The sequence below is a fragment of the Haemaphysalis longicornis genome, unplaced genomic scaffold (genome assembly GCF_048455015.1).
Source record: "Haemaphysalis longicornis isolate Haplotype H1 unplaced genomic scaffold, Haemaphysalis longicornis Haplotype H1 scaffold_1, whole genome shotgun sequence".
NCBI classification, from domain to species: Eukaryota; Metazoa; Arthropoda; class Arachnida; order Ixodida; family Ixodidae; genus Haemaphysalis; species Haemaphysalis longicornis.
This window is the reverse complement of record NW_027526203.1, coordinates 302,195,624-302,211,643: the sequence shown is the minus strand read 5'-3', so window position 1 is coordinate 302,211,643 and position 16,020 is coordinate 302,195,624. Positions and strand designations below refer to the sequence as shown.

Here is a 16,020-nt window from a genome sequence, read left to right as displayed (position 1 = left end):
GTGTGAATTTGTACACTGATTAATCCCGCCTTGACCAAAGTATTGCACTGCACTGTTGCAGGCACACATCACTTTGAATACTCAGCAAGGATTCCTTCACAAATGAACAGCTTCCTGCCTACAACTCCTCTCGCGAGCTGTGTGCAGCAATGCACGGGCTGGCTGCACACAGCTTGTGAAACGTGCAACAGTAGCAGTGGTACCTGTCAGAAATAATGCCAGCACATGGTGGGACGTTCATCAGGCTCTAGTACTGTGCCATTGATGTCGCAAAGCAAAGCTTTTCCTAGCCGAAGACCTTGGGATAAAGGAGCTTTCGTGAACACCGGTCATGCAGGCCATTGAATTTTTGGAACATGGATGGCTATTAGAATAACAATTCAGGTTTGTACAGGTAAACTAAACCCACTACATTCGACTTCAAACTGCTAGAGCCCTGACAAATCCATTAAAACTAGCGCTAGATTTTAAGTACTGAATTTACCCACCACACAGATTCAAAACTCAGACACAATTAATTAGGAGAACCCCTAAAATCGAGACTACGCACCAGTTATCCAGAGCTGTTTACACAGGTTACCCTGGTTACACACATGGCGCATGCATCACGTTTTCCACTGTACATATAAGCACAGTTATTGCCTTGCCACATGCATTGTGAACAAGACACCTCATTTTTCGTTTCTCTTGATGAAGCATTTTAGCAAAGCTCTATTCTGTGGTCGGTATCTGTACTTTGATGATTTCACCCACCACACAGGTTTGCTTTGAAACTCAATTTTAGTGTTTTTGATTAGATTCAATACCCCTTCTTAATTAAATGTATTTCCTTTGAAATGAAAATTTCACATTCACACCCATCTAGGTTTTAGCTTTTGTAAAGACAAATTAACCCCTTAAGTGCTTTGGACGAGCAGAGCTCGTCCTGCCGAAACTGTCACCAAACTGCTTTGGACGAGCAGAGCTCGTCTTAGCGGAATAGGTACTGCCCTATACTGTTCGGGACGAGAAGCGCTCGTCTACGGCTTAGATTGCGTGCCATCCACTAGATGGCAGCATTTACTCGACGAATAAGTTTTCTCCTGCGGCAAGGCGCACTTTTTTTATGAAAAGATGGCGTGCGGTGGAGCCGACCCATGCATAGCTGGCCCGTCAACTAGAAAAAGAAGCTTTTCATTTTCGTCATCTTCTTCAAGTGATGCTGATTCGGATACAGATGTTTATCTTGTCTCTGGAAGTGAAGACAGCGATGACGGTGTATTGAGAAGCTCCTCCGGTGATGACGAAGACAGCGGGGAAGCGAACATCGCGAGTGCTCGCGAGTGGATCCTGCTTTATGTGGACAATCCTCCTGTGAAGCCTCATCGCTTTCCATTCTTGGCCATTACAGGCAAGACTTTCATATCGTCATCGCCGGGTGACATTATGAAATATATTCAGCAGTTTCTGGACGATGAACTTATATCATTCGTGGTAGACGAAACCAATCGCAAAGCGGCCTGAAAAGTTGAAATGCTTTCCTCCCAGTGATCACTCCCTCCTCAAAAAATGGGTACCAGTGACAAAGGAGGAGATGTGGGTATTCCTTGCACTCCTGCTATTGCAAAGGTGCTTAGCCTACACAAGTGAAGAAAGATGTGGCATCTGCAACTGTTCTATTTATAAAGTTTTTAATTTTGTTTGCAGCAGGTCGCTGGTTTCCTATGTATTCTTCAGAAATAAGATTATTGTGTTGATTTGAGTAACTGTGGGGTACAAATATTTTTTCAACATCGACTAGCTACTTTTTAGTACAATCAGATTCGAAATCAGCAATAAAAAAAATAGGCACTTTAGGTCGGGAAATTCTAAAAAAAATAAAGCACTTAAGGGGTTAAAAAAAATTGCTCTTTCCTAAAACAGAAAAGTTAATTTTTTCTTTTCAGCAATTTCTTCATGGCAAGATTTAACGGAACGAATATTACTTTAAAAATCAAGTACACTTAGCCTTGATCAATCAAAGTGCAGCAACAGTCGTTACTCACTTTGCAGATCTCAAGCTTGATGGTGATGTTTGATCCTGACGACTGGTCCAACATCTGTCAAAAGTACAGTTAATCAATTTACATTTGCAAATTCAGAGAAAGAATTTCTACGTAAAGCCTCTCAACATGTAACTTGCTGCTGCACCATACCCACAAAAAGCATACTTCACCAGGCCCTGCAGCAAATGCAGCAACCAGGAACATACTACATCCATGACACTCTATTGCACCATGCATGCCTGAACCTGTATTACACTCCTCGGCTTGTCTAGAATGCACTAGCATTCGAATACTGAACTCAATGCCTGCCAGGTTTCATGACATGGGCTCAAAAACAAAATGTTTCTGTTAACAACCCTTCAAGTGAGACAAGCACTAGTTGAACAATGCTCATGCACCCAGATGCAGCTGTTGCTGTGCCTTTGTGGATACCCACGTGATAGTATCGAACAATTAAAGGGAGGACGTTTCTCTGTGTTAAGGGGTCCTGAAATACCTTCCGCCGATGCATGGATGTACAGTTAAACCTCGTTATAACGAAATTGAAGGGGCGCCGCGGTTTGCTCGTTATAGCCAATATTTCGTTATAGCCGTAGCCGACATTTACTGCAAATATTGTGCATTGTAGTTACCTAAAACAAAACGCGGGCGAAATAGCATCTTGCTGCACGGCGATAGTCAGTAAAATAAACACATTCCGGAGGTAAAAAGGAAAAGTCACGAACCTACTTTATTGCAGTTCAAAACTCGTATTTCAAACAGACTTGGCTACGAAGAAGTCCGTAATTCCTAATGCGAGCGATGGCTCCCTCAGCTGCGGCCGCTACGTTCACGCCATCTTCGCCGCCCTCGTGCGCGCCGAAGTAGCGACGCAGCGCGTCCACCGCATCTAGTGCCTCCGACGCCGTCCTTAGCGCTTCTTTTCAAGCCATGTGCAACAGCGCTGACGATGGACTCTCGGTTGCTCACGATGGTAGACAGCGTACTCGTCCACATGTCAGTCTCTTGCCACCTTACCACGGAGTGCACCTTACCTTCCTTCGCGCCCGATGCGACGGCTTTTGCCGTCTTCTGTTCAAGCGTGATAGTCTTTCGCTTTCGCTCCCCGCCTGTCGCACTCGCGTTGTTGGAATCACGCCGGCAGTACGATATAAGATAAGGCTGAAGACTGCAGAAACCCACGCACACACAACTACGCAGCGACGTCGGCGATACGAACAGGGGAGGAGGAGGGGGGTGGGGGGGAGAAGGAGTCTAGGTGGTGTTGCGCAACCGCGCGCGCCGTGTGCATTAAGGTTCTCGGGCTCACCGCGGATAGTCCGCGAATTCCGCGAAGCCCTAGGGATACGTGGGAAAATGGAACGTCGGACTGCTTCTCAGGGAGCCCGCGGTGAGCCCGACACTGTAAATCGAAGGGCCCCATTGTCTGCATGCCGTGCGCAGCGAGAGGAGGGTGGGGGCTTCGCGGGGCGCAGCGTCCGCATGGCGCGCCAGCCAGATTCGCGCGCGTGGCGGGAGTTTTGAACTGCTAATACAGTTGCCGCGTCACCCACTGTCTCAAATCCGCGTTGCGCACTGTTGTAAAATTAACTCAAAATTTGATTTCTCAACGAAATTTGTTCGTTATATCCCGTAACTGGGAAATTTTACCTCGTTAAAACGAGGTTTTAAATACATTGGTTTCTATGGGGACTCTCAAGGGGAATTACGATTTGCTCGTTATATCCATTATTTCGTTATAGCCCGTCTCGTTATAACGAGGTTTAACTGTACATGTAACCAAATAAAGCAATGTATTAGCAATATCATCCCGCAAGAATTTTGTTAAAGCGATGAGTATTAGCTGAGAAATCGTATATCAAAAACCGCTTATTATCGTTGCGCCGTGTTTCCTCCTCCTTTCAACTTATTCTTCGCTGTTGACGGCGCGCGAGCCTTCCCTCCCATGATGCTGCGCTCCTCAGTGGTGACGTACTTCCGCTCTAGCGCTCCTCATACTGCCGTCTGCTACGGGCAAGCTTTGTTGACACCATAAATCCCGCACTCCGCTCAAGGCTGGAAAAGCGAACGAAAAAAACTGGCCGCATGTGTGCAGCGGCCTGGCCTTGCCCTTTCGCGGTGTATTTTGCTGCAGTTGCTATCGGCGGCGAACTCGCAGCCGCACGGGGATGATCGTGCGCTCGTGCAGCTTTGATGCACCGCGCACTGTTTATCCAAAAAGCGCCGTATCAGATGTGGCCCCGCTGGTGCCGGGTCTTATTTTGCGCCGGTGGTAATTCCTCCCGGCGGCATGTGAAAAAGACATTTTAAAACCGATACAGAACCCGCGCACAAAACGCTTCTATCATGTGACCAGTTCAGCTTGGGGCAACGCGTGGTGGAGAGCGGCAACGTTGGCAAAACATGCTCCGCCGCGGCTCTGAGCTTTCTAGCGCTGGAGCGAGCGCCATTTCTTTGACAATCTCAAACATCGGTTGCCTTGGCAACAAGGCACAAACCGCTTTAGAAGTCAGTTGCGGTTGCGTGATGCCGGTTCAGCTCGGGGTTCGCTGATCCCGGTTTGCTGGGGTTCGCTCCCGGTTCGCGACATGTGGGCGCTGCAGGCGTACCACTCACTCCCATTGGGAAGTGCGAGATGCGTTTGGCATTACAGGAGTGGATGGTGTGTGTGTTGTGGATGCCTTTTTTTCGCGATAAAATGCGACGTTGTGCTTCTGCGGGTGGATAGTGCTTCCCATTGTCTGGATTATCTTTCTCGAGCGACGTACGACTCAACCTTGCATGGGGTATGTGCAGTGTGCGTGGCTAAAAGCCATCTCGGCTTGTGCGCCAGAGTTAAGTGACTTGCTGTTTGTCCCCACAAACCGAGCGCGAGGTGAGTGCCGAATTTATGACGGGCAGGAGGAGGTAACCCATCGTCTGTCATTCGCGGTTCAGACTTGCAACGCATTTTGTGGCGTTGTGTTCGTTCGAAACGCATCTCTGGATTGTTTTGAAGTTGAATAAAATGTATGCGTCGAACCCGGGCATTCGGCTCAGGGCGTTCTCTGCGATTGCACGAAAGAAATGCCACGGGGCTTGTTATGGCCGTGTTGCATTCAATACAAACGGTTAAGTGTTTGTTTACACTTGTTTCGTTTCTCGTAAAATGTCCAAGCACTCCAGCACTCCACTGGCAGGTCAGCCGGCGAGCCTACGCTGAGCAGACGGCTCATCTCTTTGCCGGAACTGCGTGAAAAAGCCGCCCAATAGCAGGATGTCTAGCTCATGACGAACATCTGGGAATCGATGACGTAGACATGTGAAGATGGCGGCGTCCGAAAACACGAAGGGAAGGGTGTGACAAACTTTGCAACAAAAGTGTGAGCTTTCCCCTGCGCGTAAAAGAGTAATACTTGGCACAGATGACGTTGACGACCCAATCTAACGATTGCGCTAGTTCATTTAGTGTGCTCAAAACACCTTTCAAGGCCCCTTTAAAGCTTCAAATGGAAACTGTACTCCTGTATGATAAAGCAGCTACCACAATTGCATTACCCCTACCTGATCTTCAAGTCTGACAGGATCACTGGTCACGAGTGCCAAGAACTGAGATATACAGAAACATTGCTAGTTACAGATAAGAAAAATTTCATGCTCCAAGCCATTTTTGCACATATGGCCTCATCTCGTCAAGTGTTAACTTCCAGAAAATGCGAACAACGATCACAGCTCATTTCAAATGATATGCTCCAAGGATACAATTCTGAAAACAGCTCAAGTTCATGCACTGTCCAGAGAATTTCAAGCAACACGGGTGGAGCTTGTGAGTAACACCAAGTTGCCGCATCTTCCTGAAACAGCGACCTTCTATGGATTTACAAGCAGCGTGTACATTGTTTCTTTCTTCCATTCTTCCAGAAAAGCCTCTTAAGCTGAGCAAAGTATTTTTTTATCAGTTTTTTTTAAGATGTACATTTTGTTTTCTGCCCAAAACCATGATTAGGAAAAAAAATTGTGGAGTCCCTTCTTCACCTTAAGGGGCCACACAGACAACACACAAGTTTGGTTCATTCGCTGCTTCGTTAGAATCATACTGACACCACTTTTACCACACACTTCGTTCAAATAAGCTATATAATTAGGAAAAAGGGGAATGGCCATGCAACCCACTAGCTCATTTCCCGCAACAGAACCTATGATGTCATATGCCCAGCTGTGTGATTGGCTGAGGCCAGCAAAAGCAAATGCAAATTAGGCAGGGCTTATAAGCTTGCTGAAGGTGCTAATTGCGCTTGCTTAAATGTAATGCATATTCCTTTTACAGCAGTAGGAATGGCGGGGTAAACAATGAAACTTACGAGAATACACATAAACAGAAGTACCAATGCGCACTGCTGTTGGTACTGGGAGCACTGTGCTTTTTTTAGCTGCACAGAAGCCTGCCGCTTTGGAGCTGTCTTACATGACACTGGCCGACTGGCGAAAGCGACGGTGTCTTACGTGGCCCTGGTTGTCAACATACCCCATTACTTTTTGTGAAACATGGGGTATTATGGGGAAGATTGACGGTAAGCAAGGCTGCAGAACCTAATGACGCACTGGAAGTTCGTTTGTATACCCACCCTCATGACTTCATGGGAGACTTCACGAAAACATAAAATGATGATATACTATAAGCGAAGATGGAAGAGGCGACGAGAAAATGGAAGAACGGAAGACGACGGCTGGGCCAATCTAATGATACCAAAATGTTCATGCCCAGTGCTGCCATTGCGCAGATACAACATTTCTAAAATAGCTGTTTTTTTTTTTTGCACACTTGTGCAAATATTGTGTCAGCTCAGCAGATAGAATTATTTTTTGACAGCACTTTGTGCCAGTTTCTGGCCTAAAGAATACAGAATACAAAACATAAAGCCAAATGTGTGGCACTAAAAAAAAAAAAAAATGTTTTGGTCATTTTTCGGATGTGGAAAGCCACATCCCCCCTTAAAACTTCTTATGGTTGGTGCCATGGTTGGTGCCATGGTTGGGATGTGGGCTCGGGGTGCAGAATACATTTTTCATGTGCTTTAGCGCAACATTTCTATTTTTAGCCAGGCATAATTTTTTGTATCTAACCTCAGTGGTTGCAAAATACAAAAAACGCTAGTCATTTTTTTTTTCTGAGACTGCTTTTTTGCAAGAACCTGGCTGCTTTGAGTGGCCACTACATCCGACACTGCAGAGCCTGCAGCTCCCACCTTGAGCAAGTCTTGCAGGCACGCAGTCAGACGAGTCCGTGCGGCATCAGTGGGCCGCCGCATCTTCTGGTACTCAGGGATCTTTTCCGCCTGCAGTAAACGCAACAAGTTGGTTGTGCAGTGCCATCACGAGAGAGCAGGTGACAAACTCGGGGCACTGCTGAACTGGCTGCACTGGGCTAAGGCAGCACGCATACCAATGTACATGCACACACACACACTGAACCCTCATTATAAAGAAGCATTGGGGTGGAGAAAAAAACTTCGTTACAAGCATTATTTCTATGGGCTCGTGGCAACGTAAATGCACATATATTTTAGGTAGGGATCGGGGATAACTGAGCAGAGCGATAGTTCACTGTAACAAGGGAGAGGGGGAACAGCAAGTCGACGGCATGCCACAAGCAGCCCATTTCTGCCACTAGCACAATGCCCTTTTGCTGCAGCAGCACCAAACTGCACAGTAACTACTACATCATACATTTCGCCACACCGACTTTCAACCCAGGTCCCATTCCGATGTGCTGGCTGTGGGGTCTATCTGTTCACAATGTGATGCCCTCCTCAATATGGCCAGAAGGCATACATTAGCGTAGTTCTTCCGTATCCACCCATTTGACGAATAACCTTGGCTAGAAAGCTTTCCAGCCTCCAGCTGAGTTTTTTTTATACAGGGGTGGAACAGGGTACATGGGTTTGGGAGCAGTCCTGGGAGCAGGCAAAAGTCCCCCTGCCAATTAATTTAGTTTACTCTTTTTATCTACTATATTAGGTGAACTACCGTGCACTAGAACCTACCCCGAACCAGGAACTCAGTTGTTGTACTATATCTGGAAATTTAAAATGGGCGGAGTTATCTACCTCTCGCCGCAGCAGGTGTGTTTGCGTTATCACCATTCAAAGGGTAAACCACACGCACAGAGTCGAAGGGGTTGTCTTCGCCCGTCACGGGGTTGCGAGAGTCAACAAACGTGCCTGGTAGACTACGTAATGAGAGCGGGTCAGAAAACAGTTAATGCCGGACCATCCTCCACATAAGAAAAGCAAACCCCGAGTTCACAGGTGAAAAGGAATGATTACCTCATAACAAAAGGTAAACCGAATTGACAAGCGAGGGCAAAGCGTTAAAGACCCTGTTTGTCTTGCGTCTACGCTCGTCAAAAACAGTTTACTAAGTTAAGGTTCACCTCCAATAAACAACAACCTTTCATGCGAACATTATTCTGTTCTCTACCTGTCTGCGATGTGACACAAAAACATTTCACTCCCTTTTGTTCATTTTCAATTGATTGTGGCACAGTGGCCGGCACCAGCAAAAAACGCGTAAATGCAACACAAACCCAAAGTGAAGGCGGAAAAGGCACGTAGTGCCTGCGGCCTTACAGTTAAGCAAAAGCCAACTTCCACAGCCTCTCATATATCCTTGATGAAACCAAAACCATAACCACATTGCAACTTAAAACACAATGATCCAGCTAAGTTTTCAGGCACAGGGCACCATGGTGGTCGTATCTCGCGGCTCTATTCGGGCTCTGCAGCGCAAGACGGCGTGGATAAACGAGGATGGTGCAGCTGCTCCACACCTGTTAATAGAAAGCTGCCGCAACCTTTTGAAAACGAATGCTGTTTACCTTCAGAAAAGAAAGGAAAGAGCAAAGGTCGTTAAAGGTCGGAGCAGGAGCATCTGCTTCCAAGGAAACGTCCACTTGCACGTCCACCAGGTCGCCATACACGCGCCTTAGCTCTGCCAGCGGGACCTTGAAGAGAAAGACAACACCACTTTTGGTGAATTCATGGAGCAGATTGCTAGTAAGCAATACCATCTAATTATCTTTGGTGCTTTTCAGGTGTAGAGACCTTCATTCAAGTGATTGCTGCACTTACAAGACAGGAGCAGAAGACAGACAGGAATATAGCATATATGCAAAAAAAAAAAAAAAAGCTTTCAGGAATAACACAAGCACTACAGACCTAATTAAAAATTAGCACATTTTTCTGACGGAAAATTTCACGGCAGCCTCAAGCATACAACAGAACAACCAAACCAACTGAAGGTCATTAAAGCAACAAACAGTGACCAAATCTGCCAGCAAAAAGGAAACAAAGCTGAAATTTTCACTATTGACAACTCCAGGTGTATTGGGGCATAGACAGAGCAACTTGCAACGAGAATGCTTTTGCTTTTAATGTGCCAGCTTCAGAAATCTCCAGAAAGGCATTGGAAGGAAAAAAGTTGCAAAGCACAACATTTACGTTTCGGTCTTAAAGCTACTGCATTCACTATCTGCGCTCTCGCATTGCTGAAGGTAAGCTGAGCAAGCAAGACTAGAGGCAACGGTTTTAAAGGCACCCTTACTGTAAAGAGGCCACTGAGAGTGCCCCAGTTTTTCTACTAAATCTACCCCCACTACTAGCAGGGCATCAATAAACGAATGGGAATTTGTTGACCAGTTATAATCTGCGTCGGCGTGCCGTGCCAACATTTTGAGAGGCCCACACTTCAGTGTCGCTTCAAAGGACAAGCTGAGAAGAAAAATTATTGGAAAGGCTGCACTGGTGTCCCCTTTCCCTGTTTTATTTACAACCTGATTGGCTGGTTACAAAACCCACCAATGACATCTTGTGATCTACTTCCTCGTGGCATTCGTTCAGCCATTACCACAGATGTCCTTTCAGAAGCTTGACAAGTTTTAAAAGTGGCTTTCCATAACTCAAGCGAAGTGGTCACGCTTACGTAGAGTGAATTTTATGAGCAGAGGAAGCGACGAGCACGTGATCTTTCCAACAAAAATTCGCGCCCCACAGTACCCTGATGTGTAAAGCAGCACCGCTGCTCTGGTGGCGAACATCAGTGCACATGCACATATGCCTCAGCACACTAAAAGAACGATTCACGAGCGCGAGCTGCGACAGGGGTGGATGAACTTCACTGGACAGGTTTGGCAGTTGCTGTATCACATATCCCCCCTTTCTGCTTCCCCGTAGTATCCCTGTTGGTGAGCCCATGTGAACACCTCCTTTCCACACTCCAGTTATCTCTGTGCCAATCATGTCAGGAGCTGTGAGCTCTTCAAGCGGCGTTGACGCACCAGCAAATCACCTTGTTTGCCCCCAGCCGTGCCACTAACATACCCAAACGATTTGCGCTACTTTTTGTCCAAAAATGCACACCGAAATGCAAAGCTGCCGCGTTTGGGAGGACCGCACCATTTTATTCAACTTTCACTGTTTGCTTTTCGTGCAGGTTACTACCAGGGTGTCTACCACATAGGCATTTTCAAATTCCCTGAGTTTTCCAGGTTTTCCCCCCCGAGTCATTTTGCTAAATTCCCTGAGTGACACAAACCTTTGTTTTAGGTCAAGATGGGGTGACACCATGTTGCCAGATGCTGCAGCTCACCAAAAAGGGCGTTAAAAATAAAGAAATGAAATAATTCAGTTTCAGTGGTAACGAGTCACTTTTATTTCATTCAAAAAGTAAACACAATGAAGTGGTTGTTAAAATTAGCAGGGAATAAAATATGGAAAGAAATGGCAAGACTGTACTGCCACAATCTCAGCTCAGACAAAATGCCTCGGTGCTGCATTTCAGTGCTCTAAAGAATTTATTTTGGTTTGGACTAGGGACACCTGTAGCTCGGCCTAAGCCAACACTGTTTCTGAGCTCAAGCTCCTTCAAAGCGGCGGTGGCACGTTTCCTTTCCTGTTGATTCCTCAATGCGTCGGCTCGTGCTTTTCTCGTCCTCTCCAGCTCTTCCTTCCACCTCGCGATTGCCCCACGCACCATTTGAAGCATCCTCTTGGTCAGCTGCCCACCGACAACTCCTCCAGCTGATGACACGGTGTCAAAGACAATTTGCTGTGCGACCAGAGATTGTTCCTCCCGATTTTCAACAAGTTAGTCCTTGTTGATAGAAAATGACATTATGTCGAGGTATGAAATATTGCTCATACCTTTCGATGGGGTTGGCTTCTGAAAGGTTGAACATGCGCTGGATGTCTTCAGCTTGTGAACCCATCAGGTAGATGAGAGTGTTGACTTGCTGCTGCCCTGGCTGGTTTTGAAGCCCTGATGCTGAGTGGAAGCAGAGGAGTAGTTTCCATGATGGCCAATCGTTCGCAGAAAACGTGAACGATCCGGGCGGAGGTATTGTGAACGACGTCATGACGACATAGCTGCTGTCGCTCGAAGACTGACACCGTGTTATGTTCTTAGGGTATAGTATACACTGGCAGCCAGCCAGCCAGCCGAGCGCAGGAAAGAGACGCCTGCTAGCGGCGAAGCCGAGACCCAAAGGGTCTGTTTGTTCGTAAGGCACGCAGACTCGTTTACGGGGGCACTCTCTCGGGCTATGACTACACACATTCGTCAGATTCAGGTTTTAGTTCTGATTCAATGGCCTTAGACTTCAACAGGTGCTGCCAGGTAAGGTTCGTTTTTCCTTCGCGCTGTATTTATATAAAAAACGTGCTTCCTATCTGACTGTGGTTTCACTTTCATGCGTAGGATCTGGACAACGTGCTGTGGGGATATTTTGCCAAATGAACTGCGCCGTGTCGCGTTATCACCTTCAAGATAGCCTGGCACTCATGTCATTGATTGATGATTGATTGTGGGGTTTAACGCGCCGACGCAACGCAGGCGATGAGGCGCGCCGTAGTGGAGGGCTCCGGATTAATTTTGACCACCTGGGGATCTTTAACGTGCGCCGAAATCTCGTACACACGGGCGTTTTTGCTTTTCGCCTCCATCAGAAAAGCGGCCACCGCGGCCGGGAATCGAACCCGCGACCTCGTGCTCAGCAGCACAACGCCTTAGCCACTGAGCCACCGCGGCGGGTCTGGCACTCATGTCAGATTAACGCTGCGGAGTGCTGCGCGCCGCTTCTCAAGAGCGCTGTTTTTTTTTCGTCTCGTTTTCTACCACTGAAGTGATAAGAATTTTGTGTGAGAACACAAACAAGTATGCTTGGATGCATATTTTAGAGACTGATTTAATCTCGAGTGGCTTCGAGGAGTGGCATAGCCATCAGGGGCTGTGCCACTCCTTGCCACAAGCCCACAAAAATAAAAAAACTTGGTGTACGTCGTATAAATTCAGTTTTATATATTCAGTACAATCGCCTCTATAAATTGCGTGTATACTTTTCGTGAATTTTTTTTCTGTTCATTTGACCAATAAACTCCATATAATTTTTGACGGCTGCAGCGGCGGCCATCGAAACGGTGAAGAGGTCACTTGCAAGCCGTACGAAGCGAGTTTTCAGTGAAAACAGTGACTTCAGAGGGTGCCATCAGCGATGACGCTGGGGAACTGTCCAGTTTTGACTCGCTCTGGCCGGCATTGCCGTGACTTGCGCTTCCTTTATAAATTACAGCTAATCTTCCCCAATTGAAGCACGAATTCCCTAAGTTGCCGATAACCCCACGAGGGCAATACCTTGTTCAAAGATACTGCACCCATTTGACAGTGCTGCCCCCTCTCTTTTTAAAGAGGAACTTTTACAGGTTAACCCCCCCCCCCCCCCCCTTTGAGTGCATGACCAAAAAAAACCACACCCTCCTATTCAATTCGGCACACCCTCTCCCTTCAGCCACATCATGTACGCATCTGGTGCTAGATATTTTGATATATATCGTATTTTTGCAAATTCGTATTTTGCAATTTGATCATGGCAACTTTTGTTACAGCACAGCTACAATAACGAAAATGGCATCACTGTGTAGCTCAGTTCTTCACGAAGAAAAGCACACTAAGTATGTGCCTGTACCACAAAAATAAGCGCAAGACATTCAGCGTAAAGCCAAGCATAATCTCTGAAAACGGCTGAGAAAAAGTAGATTTTACTATTTCCCAGTTTATTCCAATGCCTCTGAAAACTACATACAAGCCCACACATCACATACTGCAGTCTCTTCTGCTACCTGTAATGCTAAAGCACAGCAGCCAATGAAAAAGTGACATTATTCCGTTATGCTTTTCAAAACTAAAGCAAAGATGTAGGTGAATTGCAATTTTCTAACCAATGCTAGGGTTGTACAAATAGCATCACCTGCTAGAGCAATTCAATACGAATGCAATGATACCAGTCTTATCATCATAACTCAACTGCAAGATAAAAAAACACCCCATAAGGGGGAGAGGGATCCCTCAAAACTAAAAACTGCAGGGCCGTAGCTGGATATTGCAATTTTGTGATCAACAGTAGAGTTGTACAAATAGCATCTCAATACGAATGCAATGATTATCATGAATTTATCACGTCCAAGTTCACGATGACAAATTCCGTGCCACTTTCCGAGCTTTCGCTTGCTGGTTCTCGGTTCAAAAGTTTGAACTTGCGCTCTGTTGCCGACTGCGACGCTAAACGCTTCTTCACATCCGCCGCATGTTTAGCACGCTCGGCAGATTCACCAGCGGTGTAATACATGGTGTCGATGCGGCCCTGATTAGCACTCGAGGAGCCGGATGACGGTTCGCTGACGCCTGAAGCACTGCAACTTGCCACAGCCGGAGATTCTGAAAAATCTTCTGTCTCAGACGCAACAAGCGATGTCGTCCCCACGTTCCACGCGCGTTTCCGCCGCTTCCCGTCCGCTTGACGCATAGGGAGGCGAACCTAAAGTTTGCCGGGCGAGGGAAGCGCTGCCCTCTCCCCGGAGGGGGAGTACGCCGGCGTGGCGGCCTATTCGGCACGTGCTTTTTTCGCTACACGCGTGCTGCATTTCTCGCGCTAGGAAGAGGGCTGGGTAAAATTTTCTTTCGACTTATGAAAGCATACACATTAGCACGTGTCCAGCAAGTTTGGTTTAAACGTAGAGTAGTTACTGAATTCATTTTTGTCGAGGTTTGTCTTGTCGTCTGCTACAGATGCGCCGCCTGCTTCCCGCCGCTCGACCGGCAGACTGCCCCGACGATTTTAAGGGGAGAAACGCGTTGTTCGGCGGTCGTCGGTTGCTCTTTTCTTCTGCAAGGCGACAGCTGTTCAGCTGGTCACAGCGTACTTTTCTCTTGTTTGTTACTCCCTTCGCGTGCTCGCGCTTCTGACATCCGGACTTTCTGGACTGCAGAAACACTGACGCTTGCAAGAAATGTAAGATAAACGTGATTGATTATGGTTAATAGGTTATTTCTTACTCTTGAAACAATCAGCTGCATCTTATAAAAACGCACTAGAAAGGCACACGCTAATTAAGGGGTGCGCTGACAGCGCCGCATTTCCATTTTACTTGTCCTTGAAGAAATTTTTGTTCGCAATGTTTGTCACCCGCTTGGAGTACAAGTATGGGTTAGCGTGACAGTTCGCGGAAACAACAGAACAGCTTGTGACGTATAACTTTTAATTACTATAATACACAGTGGTGTATACCTCTTTTAATTACCAGTATTTCTAAATGTGGGAAAAAAGCAAACAACGCAGCAATCCTGTCCAGAACACAAGTCACAACGACAAGATGGACCAGAGCTACTACAGCCAGGTAAATCGCTAGAAACTATTTTTTTTTTACCCATGCAAAATGCCAGCCTATTGTGTTATATATGGACGATATCGAACGGCACCAGCTAAACAACTCCGAAGTTCATTTATTATAGCGGAAAACAATCATTGGCAGCATGCATTAAAAAAAGTGTAGAGGGGAGGACTCGTTAGAACACTAGTTCGCATTTTCAAAGCCGGGTAATGTAAACTGAAAGCACACAGATACAAACAAAAATGTGTCAACTTATTTCACCTTTCGAACTGCAGTGATCCATGCTTACCGTCTATCCTTTTGGTGCGCTTTCGCGGGAATATGCAGAATTTAACGAATGGATCCTCTTCTTTCACCTTGTTACTGTCATGGCAGCTGACCAAGCAACAATATGGGGTGTTTTTTTTTCGCTTTCAGTTTCATCTTTTCGTTTCGGGCTAGTGAGGAATGTTCCCGCTGCTCTTTGTACGTGCTGGCTTAAGTGGCTCGCGCAGCCGGCGGTCTCTTTGTCGCATTCGTGAGTAGGAGGCTGGATGCCTCAGGCGGTGCGGGAGACAGCGCGAGCTGCGCGTGCACTTGCCAGACGCGGAGGAGCGGGCCGAGGGGCGTCTGCTTAGGGCGCTGAAAAGCCATTCACCAGGCGCAGTCGTTTCGCGATGACTGAGGTGGTAAGACCAACCAATGGTCGCCTACAAGAGCACTCTTTATCCCGTGAAACCACCGGGGCGCTCGCCCGTTAGACTGGCACGTAGCAGACGACGCGTCTCTAGCAGACGACAAGACAAGCACCGGCAAAAATGGACCCAGTAGCTACTCTACGTGCAAACCGAACTTGCTGGACACGTGCTAATGTGTATGCTTTCATAAGTCGAAAGAAAATTTTACCCAGCCCTCTTCCTAGCGCGAGAAATGCAGCACGCGCGCAGCGAAAAAAGCACGTGCCGAATAGGCCGCCGCCCCGGCATACTCCCCCTCCGGGGAGAGTGCAGCGCCACCCGGCGATCGTTCCGGAGCCTATAGTTTTTTTTTTATGCGAACATTTCCCGGCATTGTAGCACGAAAAAGAACACGTTGCACCAAATTGCAGCAGCAGAGAGAAAAAGACACGATGAGATAAACTACCGTGGAGGCGAACGCGAGGAGAGAAAAACAAAAATACAAACGCAAAAGGCGCCGGGTTCGCAGCGGCCCAATCAGAGACGCAATACAAGGGGTTCGTCTCGCGCGCGCGCGGTCTGGCCAATCAGGGGCTCATAAACGACCTTTCAAAAAACGGCAAGAGCGAGGGCCCTCGCCAT

At 47.1% G+C, this 16,020-nt stretch overlaps 1 protein-coding gene across 7 annotated transcripts in view; it reads right to left on the bottom strand.

The window, feature by feature from the left end:
- LOC144149426 (serine/threonine-protein kinase 31-like) overlaps nucleotides 1–16,020 on the bottom strand; it is a 149,087-nt gene that overhangs the window by 61,039 nt on the left and 72,028 nt on the right. For all 7 annotated transcript variants that reach the window (XM_077681034.1, XM_077681026.1, XM_077681002.1 and 4 more), the window contains 3 exons: nucleotides 8,881–9,006; nucleotides 7,250–7,339; nucleotides 2,025–2,078 (listed from right to left, as the gene is read on the bottom strand). In XM_077681034.1, the coding sequence (XP_077537160.1) occupies nucleotides 2,025–2,078; nucleotides 7,250–7,339; nucleotides 8,881–9,006 (270 nt within the window). The remainder of the gene's footprint in view (nucleotides 1–2,024; nucleotides 2,079–7,249; nucleotides 7,340–8,880; nucleotides 9,007–16,020) is intronic.